General features: G+C 50.2%; 1 protein-coding gene across 3 annotated transcripts; it reads left to right on the forward strand.

Annotated features, from left to right (window-relative positions):
- Window positions 1–584: 584 nt before the first annotated feature.
- Window positions 585–10510, forward strand: NR2F1 (nuclear receptor subfamily 2 group F member 1). Of its 3 annotated transcripts, none has more exons than XM_015812685.1 (4): window positions 585–683; window positions 792–1023; window positions 3778–4305; window positions 10208–10510. In XM_015812685.1, exons 1-4 carry the CDS (start codon window positions 585–587, stop codon window positions 10486–10488), a joined length of 1140 nt encoding a protein of 379 aa, XP_015668171.1. In that variant the 3' UTR covers window positions 10489–10510. The 3 variants fall into 3 exon arrangements, with proteins under 3 accessions (XP_015668171.1, XP_015668172.1, XP_015668170.1); XM_015812686.1 differs by having other exon boundaries at window positions 585–650; window positions 780–1023; XM_015812684.1 differs by having other exon boundaries at window positions 585–1023.
- The last annotated feature ends 957 nt before the right edge of the window (window positions 10511–11467 follow it).

The raw sequence follows: 11467 nt of genomic DNA on the forward strand, positions 1-11467 counted from the left end.
GCGAGCTGCTAACCCGCTCGGACGTTACGGGGCTGGCCGGCCCGGACTGGGTCGGGCGACTCGATCACCTCCTCTTCCTCCTTTCCCTCCTCCTCCTCCTCCTCCTCCTCCCGCTCCCTCTCCCTCTCCTCCCCAGGGTGACCCTCCTGAATGCCTTTCCCGACAGCCCGCTTCGCCCCGCTTGGTTTTGCAACTTGAAAAAGGACGCCCTGCTCGGGGGAGGCAAGGCGGCAAAGGCTCCGGCCGGGCGGCGCAGCGACGCTTCCTGAGCCGCGGGGGGAGACCGCCGAGGCGGCTCGAAAGCTCGCGGGAATCCCATCGCCCTCTCCCGGGGAATCACCCCGCACTCGAGGCGGGGAGAGGGAAAACGCGGGAGCGGGGAAGGCGAGGCGGAGGGGAGGCAGGCAGGAAGGAGGGCAGGCGGGGGGCAGGGCAGGGGAGAGAAGCGGAAAGCAGCCAGCCGGGAGAGCAGGCAGCGGCGGCCGTAGGAGCAGCGGCGACGGCGGCAGCAGCAGCAGCCAAGCGGGAGGAGTCCTGATCCCTCGCTTCTGCTCCCAACCCCCACCCCNCCGCGGGCCCGAGATATGGCAATGGTAGTTAGCAGCTGGCGAGATGCGCAAGAGGACGTGGCCGGGGGCGGCCCCACCGGAGCAGCTCAGCCGGGCCGGGATCCGCAGCAAGGGGCCTCGGCGGCCCCCCACACGCCGCAAACGCCGAGCCAGCCAGGCGCCCCGTCCACGCCGGGCGACAAGGGCCAGCAGCAGCAGGGCTCCGGGCAGAGCCAGCAGCAGCAACAACAACAGCAGCACATCGAGTGCGTGGTCTGCGGCGACAAATCCAGCGGGAAGCACTACGGGCAGTTCACCTGCGAGGGCTGCAAAAGTTTCTTCAAGCGGAGCGTCCGCAGGAACTTAACGTACACTTGCCGGGCCAACCGGAACTGTCCCATCGACCAGCACCACCGCAACCAGTGCCAATACTGCCGCCTGAAGAAGTGCCTCAAAGTGGGCATGAGGAGGGAAGGTGAATATGATTTCTTCCCTATTCTAACTCCCCCGATGGGGGTGCGCGTGGACAGCGGGTCCTGGAAGAGGGTGGGGGGAGATGTGCTGCCGGTTCCCCCCCCCCCCCGTCCTCTTCGCCCCCACATCGCAGCTTCCCACTCCACCCGCAGATTATTATTACGGTTGTTATTGTTATTGTTATTATTATTATTAATGTCAGCAACCAAGACTACCGAGCGTCTGAGTCAACTAGTCCAATCGCTCCCTGTCTCTCTCTCTCTCTCTCTCTTCCCCACTCCTGCCTCTTTTTTTAAAAAAAAAAGTGATTTGGAACTGAGGAAGGAGGAAAGGGACAAATAAGTAGCCCTTTCTTCCCGTGCTGGCTTCACCTGCCTCTTTTTTTTTTCACTCTTTCTAAATCCCTATTAAAATGGGAAGGGTGGTGGCTGGGGATCCTAACTTCAAGACGAGTCAAACTTCCCCACCTCCCCGAAGAAATGTACTGCAAGGCTATGCGTGCGTCTGTCTCTCTGTGTGTGAATTGTGCTGCTTGTGTTGCTTCTCTCTGCTGCCTTCCTCACCTGCTAGCTACTCCTCGTTTTCCAACACCTGGCCTTTGCCCAGATTCCTTTTTTCCTCTCGTGCTTTTGGAAGGAAAGTTTGTGAATGTGCTCTGCTTTTTTTTTTTTTTACTTTTGCCATTTCCCCACCCCCATTCCCTCAGTGTGCCAGCTTCATTTCATTTCCCTATGAAATCTCATTGTCTCTTAAATACAGCACTACTTACCGGTTGCAAACCACCCCCAAGTCAATGGTGGTGGTTGTTGGTGGTGGTGTTGTTACCATAAGGCATAACTTATTTCTGGATTGTGCTGGTCAATGTTTGAAAACAAACACAAATACTTCCAATGTTGTAATAGCAAGATTCTTTTCCCATTCCAAAGAGGGAAGCCCTTTATTTATAATATCTTGCTTTTTCCATCTTGCTTTTTATTTTTCCTTTACCCAGATTTACTGCAATATATGCTCTTTTTCCCATGCTCTGATTAAAAATGTCCTAAGTGTCAAATAGATCAAAAAAATTCATTTTCTGCAATGAAAATTTGAAAAATGTTAAAATACTTCCCCCCTTGTGCCATAGAAAAAAGGATTTTTTAAAAAAAAAAACACAACAACTGTCTACTGATGACTTCATTTGTAGCTTCAGCCAGCTTTTGTCAGGAAAGACATCTTGAAGAAACATAACTAGAAATTACTCAATACAGAAATATATGAAGGAGATAAATCCCTCACTATCTTTGAACTGTGTTTGAAATGCACAGCTGCAGCTTTGGAAATCTAAACTATAGTAACAGAAATCGAGGTGAGGTTCTGACAGCTAGACAGAAATATCCTGATGGAAAATTATTAAAATATGTAATGGTATGAAACAGAAAATATTTATTTGGAGAGGTTAAAATATTCACCAGAGGCCCTCCCTTCACTTTGTCACCTTTATTTATAAGTCTCAGGTTAGAATTTTTTGGCCTCAGATGAGTAAATCGACACACTTATTATGCCCATGCACACATACACAAACTTTGTTCAGCTTTAAATAAATCCAAACATGCTTACATTTGGGACAGTGAATGAACCCATGGCATTCGAGTAGTACGTGCAGGCATGTGGTGTGTGTACGTCTGGTATTGTATGTATGTATTGTGCATGCTGCACAGTTGCAAATGTTTGTTTTCACTGGTCAAAGCAGTAGCAAGTTGGTGCTTTCTGGAACCACACGGTTAAAGACTTGGTGCTATCCTTCCTTCCTTGCCGCTCATGTTTGGCTTCTGTAAGTTCACATTTTATTTTAATTCATCCCTTTTACCAGTAACAGCACACGCACACCCCATCCTTTTAAATACAGGGTGCTGCATTTAAATTGGGTAGGAGCTTGCCCTCTGTGTGTGTGTGTGTGTGTGTGTGTGTGTGTGTGTGTGTGTGTGTGTATGTGTGTGTGTGTTTAGTTGGACTGGGACCTGATTGTTTAGGCAAGAGTAGCTTGCAAGGCTAAGGAGAGCTCTCCCTGACCCCCACACTGCCCCCCCCTTCCCAGTTTGGTAGCCTTATTGTGCGATTCCAGACTGGCAAATAAAGGGGAGGCTTGGCTGGATGGTATTTTGCAATTGCAAGAACTTTGAGCACTGACTGGGCTGGAGAGGACTCAAAATGTCTCACTGGTTCTCTGGAAAGACAAAGCGGGAACGTTTTGCAGGTGGGACCTGGTTTTTTTGTTTTTTTTTAAGCGTTGGCAGAAGCAGCTTTGAAAAGCTTGTGCTTTTATCTGTATCACATTCTTCTTCTTCTTCTTCTTATCCTCATCCTCACCCTCACCACCACCGCCACCTTCTTGCGGGGAGAAAGGCAACCTCCCTCGCAGGGAGCATCTGGGCGTCCCCATTTGCACAACAATGCGAGGTTGCGGGAGGGGGAGGGGGGCTTACATTGTGTCTGCGTCTGCCGCGTTACCCATACACATACATACCTTCGGATTTGTGTGTGTGTGTGTGTTTGCGTGTGTCAGAGGGAGCGCGCTTGTGTGTGTGTGTGTGTGCGCGCGCGCGCGTGCTTTGCTTGGGCTGCTGCTGCTGCGGCTGTTGCCGCTGCTGCTGCTGCTGCTGCTTCGCCTGGCGCGGGGCGACGGCTGTCTGGGGAGGGCTGGGGGGTTTTTTTTTTCGCCCAGGCTGCCGGATGCACATTTCCTCTCCTTTTCTCTCTCTCTCCCTCTTTTCGTCAGCGGTTCAGCGAGGAAGGATGCCTCCGAGCCAGCCGAACCCGGGCCAGTACGCGCTGACCAACGGCGACCCGCTGAACGGCCACTGCTACCTGTCGGGCTACATCTCGCTGCTGCTGCGAGCCGAGCCTTACCCGACGTCGCGCTACGGCAGCCAGTGCATGCAGCCCAACAACATCATGGGCATCGAGAACATCTGCGAGCTGGCGGCCCGGCTGCTCTTCAGCGCCGTCGAGTGGGCCCGCAACATCCCCTTCTTCCCGGACCTGCAGATCACCGACCAGGTGGCCCTGCTGCGCCTCACCTGGAGCGAGCTCTTCGTGCTCAACGCCGCCCAGTGCTCCATGCCGCTGCACGTGGCCCCGCTCCTGGCCGCCGCCGGCCTCCACGCCTCGCCCATGTCCGCCGACCGCGTGGTGGCCTTCATGGACCACATCCGCATCTTCCAGGAGCAGGTGGAGAAGCTCAAGGCCCTGCACGTCGACTCCGCCGAATACAGCTGCCTCAAAGCCATCGTCCTCTTCACCTCAGGTCAGTGGGCCGGGCTGGGCCGGGCCCGAGCCGGGGCTGGGCTAGGAGGCTGGAGGAGGAGGAGGAGGAGGAGGCCTAGCCTCCAGAGACTTGGGCCAAAGGAAGAGGTAGCTCCAGGCAGCCCGAGTTAGCTAGAGGCAAAGCTCTCAAAGCTTGCTCAGGGCCTGGCGTGCAGGCCTCGAGAGTTGGTGGACCTAGGCCGGGACAGCTTCCGACTTGTAGGCCTGCGGTGAAATTGGCCAAGCGGAGGCTTAAGGGGTGGCCTGTTGGCTGCCTTGGCCAGAGTTTGGCTTCCAAGCAGGGAGTAAATTAAAATGTGGAGAGCAAGAGAAAGAAGGGGGGGGAGGAGGAGGCTTAAAACCTTGGCTAAGGTTTTTCACTAGAGCTTGTTGAACAGGAAGGCAGAGATACAAATAAATCCTCCACATTGCTGCTTTATTGCTGTGTGATTCTCCCTCCCCCTTTATTGGAAAGTATTCATAATTCCAATTGCTGAGATCAGAGGAGCAGGTAAAAATTGACCTGAAGGCCAGAAGAACCTCCCCCCCTCCTTTCCTGCTTAAAAAGGAGAGAGAGAGAGAGGGAGGGAGAGAGGGAGAGAGAGAGAGAGAGAGGGAGAGAAGGAGGGAGGGAGGGAGGGAGGGAGAGAGCACGAGAGAGAAGAGAGTGAGAGAGAGAGAGAGGGAGAAAGGGAGAGAGAGAGAGAGAGAGAGAGAGAGGGGCTCACCCCAAGATTTTCAAAGATATTTTCTTGCCCTTTTCTCAAAGTTCCAGCCCCATTTATTATTCTCTTTCTCCCGATCTCCAAACATTTCTGTGGTTCTGTAGTTTCTCTTCTCCAAGCTCTGGTTTGGAGATAAAAATACATAAAAACACTCAAGGCAACTCTATACAAATACTAACAGATTGGTTGCAACACCCCCACCCCCCACACAATTAAATTAGAAACAGGGACGGATATAACGTGCTGGTCCCGTAATTTTGTTTATGATAGATGGCTCAAATTAACTTTGCAAAAGAGGATATTAGCCTCACCTTTGAAGTGCTCTGGTTGAAGTCTATAAAAATTCAGGCATCTTTTTTATCATTGCAAACCTGGTTGAGCCGCATATAAACAAAATCAAAGATTTATGAAGAAATCTACAAGATGGCCTTTGAGTCTTACTGGAAAGGTATGGCTGTCTGTGACTTAAATTTGCACTCTACACAGGACAATCACATGCAGGTCTGCTCAAAAATAAATGCCGCAGAATTTACTCCCAAGTAGGACTGTCTGGGATTGAAAAATCATGGAAATGGTTATGCTGTTTTTTTTTTAAAAAAAATCTTTGTGTGTGCTTTAGTGCTATTAAATTTCCCCTTAAACCTGAAGCCAAGCAATACACAAAGATTTTATTGGCCCCGCTTGCTGAATTTCTGATTTAGAGAAAGAATCTATTAATATTTCTAGCCGCACATGCCTGAGAAATAGTATTTACATTGTAGTCAAATGACTCTTAAGTTTGTGCAAAACCTTAATGTAGCAAACATAGTATTAATATCGATTTGAACACTGGATAATTTATTTAGATGGGGACTCATTGGTATGCGCAATGCTCAGAGAGGTGGACTGTGACTGCCCCCCCTTGTTCCTCTGGCTGCAAATGCAGGGCTGGGAGTGAGGATTCTTTCTTTGCAGAGGATCAAGTGCAGATCTTAAAACAAATGGGGAGATTTACGAAGCAGCCTTAGAGCAGTTTGGGCTGCATTTATCTTTGGCCTGTTTTTCTGGCGGAAACATGTTTTTCACAACTGACAAAAAAGGGACCCTGCTGGCATTTTTCAGGGTGATTTCAACTGCAGCCTGACATACTTTTTTTCTTAGCCATTTATTCCTTTGGAGACAAGGGGAAGTGGACAAAGGGCAGAAATATTCAGATGAGTTTTAAAACAGCACCTTTTCAGCCAGAATGTAAAGAAAGGTGGAAATGCCCCCCCCCCCAGAATAAAAGGTCTGACACACACCCCCTCCATTTTCTCAAATCCTCAAGGCCCAACCTTACCAGAGCTGATTTAATAAAGCAGATATTATTGCTGTATTTTGGGAGAGTTCGCAGCAATGTTAATTGTTCATAATTATTCATTTAATAACAATCGGTACACTGGACTAGCATTTTCCAGCATAACCCCTTTGATGGTTCTTTCCCACCCACCCCCACATTCCCCCACTTCAACTACCTCCTCCTTTCAGTTTTCATATACACTCATTTCCACTTGGGCTAATCTTGTTTTGATTGCTGGCCAGAAGGTAATTGATGGCAAATCTTTCATCAAGCCATCCAACTTTTTAAGCAAACTTTGATGGATGGAGAAAACATTTTGAGCCACCTGGTCCCAGAGGCTTAACTCAGCAATCTGATCCTAAATGTAAAATAAGTCTTGCTTCAAAATCATTGGGTTTTTTTAGATGAGAGATCAGCGTTTAAGCCTTCTCGGAGATTAGTGTGTTTCTTATATTTTATTTATTTATTTGATCAGCATCATTTGGACTTCAGAATATTTTTGTTCGCCCACAAGAAGTTTTGGAAACTATCCTCAAGTTAAGCAGCAACTTAAAAGTAATCCCAACATGTTTACTTTTCACACCAATATGCCAATTTTTAATTAACACATGGGAATGCACATTCCTCTCCACAACTTAGAATCATAGGGGTAATATTACCCACAGAAATATCAGAGCAGGTCAGGTGTATAAATCTATCTCCCACACAGTAACAGTGTTGATTTCTCATTTTCTCATTTGCAAACAGTATATTTGTTTTGTTTTGTTCAGTGCTTAACACTCCTAGGTGCATTAGGTAAAATATTCTCCACCTAATAACAAAAGCTGGTTGACATGTGCTAGTCGTGTGTAGTACACGTATAGTAATTTTTATTTATTTATATAGTTTCTCTGCCATTGATTGGAAAGGAAAATACCAACAAATAATGATGGCAGGGAAAATTATAACCTCTTCAAAAAGTGAGAGAAACACAGTTTTTATGCCCACCACCTTCTGCCTTCCTAGTCCCCCTCCTCTCATTTCTTTCCTCTCCGCAAAGCTAAAGAAGGGGAACATGCATCACTTTCCTTCTTTGGTCTATTTCATCTCAACTCAATCAGCTAATCGATCAGATAGCACAGATTGTTTAATTAATTTTCAGATTGTCTGGTTGGAAAGCATCTCCTCGATCCAGACGTGTTTGCTGGGGAGGAGAGAATGATCTTGAGTGCGAGGAGTGCCAAGTAAATTCAAAGTCCACCCCCCTCGTGCACTAGGTAGGAGTAAAGCTTGAAGGGGGAAAAAAAAATAACAGAAGAAGATATGTTTTAATAAGCATCTGTTGGATATATTAAGGAGAAGGGGGGCTTTGCCGATGTTCTTTTCTCACAATCCCAGTGGTGGCCTCAAGCTGGAGAAAGCAGAAGCAGAAATAAATATTTCACCAATCCAGAGAATAGAGCAGGGAGCCTCCAAAGAGATATGCTGAGGCAACCAGACCCTTTCATCCTGCCTTATTTAGAAGTTGCCTGAAACTAAAGACCCTGGTGGAAAAGGGCAACGTGGCAAACGGGGGGGGGGGGNGGGGGGGGGGGGGGGGGGGGGGGGGGGAGGGAGAGAGTAGAAGCAAAAGGGTGCAGAGGAGGAAGATCTCTTAGTCACAGTTAAAGAAGATAGTGACTCTTCACTATAATGGACCACAAATAAGGGCAGGTCTCTGTTGCATGACGTCTGTGCATTGCAATCTTCCTCCCTCCCTCCCTCCTTTCCTCTCTCTCTCTCTCTCTCTCTCTCTCTCTGATATTCTCACTCTTTTTTTTTTCTCCCTGCGCCTCCTCCCCCCATTTTAGATGTTGCAAATGATCACTGCATTTAAGGCAAAAGCATGGATTAGCACAACAGTCGGGCGTGTGTAATTGTACATCTAAGCGGTCCTTAGTCTGTAGCTGGGGTCATGGAGGTCTTTTCCTCAGAAGCGTTTGAATTATAGCTTGGTTTATTTCTATTTTCGCTTGAGGCCAGAAGCGTGGGCACGAAGGTGCCTGGCAATCTTTTGAGAGCCCGGGCCCCGCAAAAACGGGAGATCCCTTGTCACAAAACTAATACGCGCGCGACACCAGCTAAAACAACTAGCTCAAAAGGGATTGTGCAAATAATTTTTCATTGCCTTTTTCTAGGTATTACATTTGCAAGGTCTGCTCAGGCGACCCTCCCCCAGATTAACACATCCATCCATACATACATATACACACTCTCACACACCATTCCCCCCCCCCACACACACACACAAGCACGCACACCCATCTCAAAAGCTGCTTTGATCTCCGCTAAACCGCCGCGCTGGCTGACGGCTGCCTTGTGATCGCGATGTTTTGAAATATTTATTATTGATAGAAGAAAACAAGTTGCGAATCTGAACAAGGCAGACGACAGCGGCTCCCCGCTTCCCCGCCCGAAGCAGCCGCCGCTTATGCGCAGGTGGCTTCCTCTGCCCACCCCCACCCCCGCTTCTTTTTCTTGGCCCACCCCCGCTTCTTTTTCTTGGCCTTTTATTTTTTTTTCTCTCCCCATACCTCCCCGAAAGCTAAAATAATAATAATAATAATAATAATAATAATAATAATAATAATAATAATAATAATAATAATAATAATAATAATAATAATAATAATAATAATAATAATAATAATAATAATAATAATAATAATGATGGAGGCGGCCGGAAAGCTACTAGGAAGGATGGGTTGATACCCCGGCCCTGTTTTTTTTAACCCTACGAGAAAGGAGGAAAGCAGGCAGACGCAGAATATATATATATATATATATACATAGGAGAAGGGGGGGTCTCTTGTGCCGCTTTCTGGTTCCGGGAAATGCGCGTCCTCCCCCTCCGAAAGAGAACTGGAGCCAGGCACTTTCCCGACTCTCCGGAGGCCTTCTTCCCCGGGTACATAGCTGCAGCCTCCCAGCTCTCAGGCCAGGCGGGCGGCGCAGCTTTGTGAGCGCGAGCCGAGAGCAGCTGCAGACGCCTTCTTAGCGCGGGGGGGCGGCGGGGGGGGGTGGAGGAAGCGGGGGAGCTGAGCCATTTTCCCGGCAATGATTATCCGGCTTCTAGAGATGCCACCAAATTTCAATTACTCCGACCGTCCAGATCCAGAGACAAAGCCAGCGCGCTGCTCTAGCTCGCCTTCTCTCTCTCTCTCAGCCCCCCCCTTCCACACACACACACACACACACACACACACATCACCACCACCACCTTCCCCTCCCGGAAATGGAGGCGGCGGCCTTTCGTGCGAGCGGCCCCAACCCTAGCCTGATTCGGCTCTCTCGCCTGCATGCGCAGCCCTGGCCCCATGGACTCCCCCCCCCACCCCCGGGAGCCATTCCCTGGACCGGAGGGGGCGCCGGAGGGGGGGGGGAGGCGTCCTTCGGAGACCGTCCACGAAGGATACCCCACCCCACCCCAGCCTAAGCCGCACAGCTGGCGGGGCCTGGCGGCCTGGCTCGCTCTCCGCGGGGAGGGCAAGCGCGCGTGTCCACCGGCTAACAATAGGATGCAACTCCGGGAAGGAAGCGAGGCCTGGGCCCTTCCCGGCGTCTGCAGCCGCGGCGCTGCCGGGCCGAGAAGGGCAGCTCCGCTTCCCCCACACACCCCACCCCCGGCCCAGGGTCCTTTTTTTGAGAGACGCCAGCCAGATGCAGGAGGAGGCCGCGGGGAGGGCTGCCTGGGGTCCCGGGGCCTCCGGTGGGGAGACGGGGTGGGGGCCGACCTGCCGGCTGGCCGCGGTGGCCCGACCCTCGCTAACCCTCTTGCCCTGCTCTCTCTCCCTCCCTCTCTCTCCCTCTGGCCCGCGCTGCTTCTCCCGGTGGCCGGACAGATGCCTGTGGCCTGTCGGACGCGGCGCACATCGAGAGCCTGCAGGAGAAATCGCAGTGCGCCCTGGAGGAATACGTGCGCAGCCAGTACCCCAACCAGCCCAGCCGCTTCGGCAAGCTGCTCCTCCGGCTGCCTTCCCTGCGCACCGTCTCGTCGTCGGTCATCGAGCAGCTCTTCTTCGTCCGCTTGGTAGGTAAAACCCCCATCGAGACGCTCATCCGAGACATGCTGCTCTCCGGCAGCAGCTTCAACTGGCCTTACATGTCCATCCAGTGTTCCTAGAGAGCAGCCCCTGGCCTCCCCCGCTTAGCGCACCCGCCACAGGCCTTGCGGCTGAGCGGCCAGAGGGGGGTCCCGAGGAGAGAGAGAGAGAGAGAGAGAAAGAGAGAGCAAAGAAAGGGACCCACAAACGCCCCACTTCCCCAAGGCCGGGCGCCCGGAAACCTCGTCTTGAAAGGAAAGACTGGCGGAGGAGGCTGGCAACTCCGGGCCCGGCGGCGGTGGCGGCCAAAAAGGGGCAGCTCGCCTGTCTGGAACCAACGGCAGGACGCCGAGGTGGGAGACTTTAAAAGGAATAAACTATAAAAATAGCAAAGACCCGAAGGGATTGTCTCGTTATACTGCCCGCCCGTCCCGTCCCGCCCTGCCCCCTCCGAGAAAGGAAGAGGAAGAGGAGGAAGAGGATTAGATGGATTTTCCTGGCTTGATCACGGACCCCGAAGTGGTGGTCAACTGTACAGCAAACACAGTTTTAAGAAACGAAACTGAAGCCGAACTGACTGACTGGGGGAGGGGGAACGGGAGGGGGGTCCACAGGTAAACACTGACCACGAACATTGTTCTTCATTTTGTAAAATATTAGTCTTTATTTTCACTTTTTTTGTAAAATTTAAAACATCGTTATGCGCATAAAGGAGGGGGGAAAAACCCAACACAAGAAACAAAAAAAAGTAGGGAGGGGGAAATAACGTTTTCCAAATAATTATTAAAAAAAAAAAGCAAGGAATTGTTCTGTGTGTATGTATCTATATCTGTTTTGTATTTTTTTCTGGTTCCAAACCAGGCTTCCTGTGATTCTATACTAATAATTTTTGATATAACCCTTTGCTTCTTATAATGAGTGCGATATATGTTGTCGAAGCTGTTCTTCAAGAATTAAAAATTGAAGTGAGAATTTAAACAAAAATAAAAGAATTTAGCAAAAAGAACAAAGGGCAAGAACACCCTGAAAGGCGTGAAGAGTCCCACTGCCCTCCCCTCA

Source organism: Protobothrops mucrosquamatus, unplaced genomic scaffold (assembly GCF_001527695.2).
Source record: "Protobothrops mucrosquamatus isolate PMUCROS unplaced genomic scaffold, P.Mucros_1.0 scaffold106, whole genome shotgun sequence".
NCBI classification, from domain to species: domain Eukaryota; kingdom Metazoa; phylum Chordata; class Lepidosauria; order Squamata; family Viperidae; genus Protobothrops; species Protobothrops mucrosquamatus.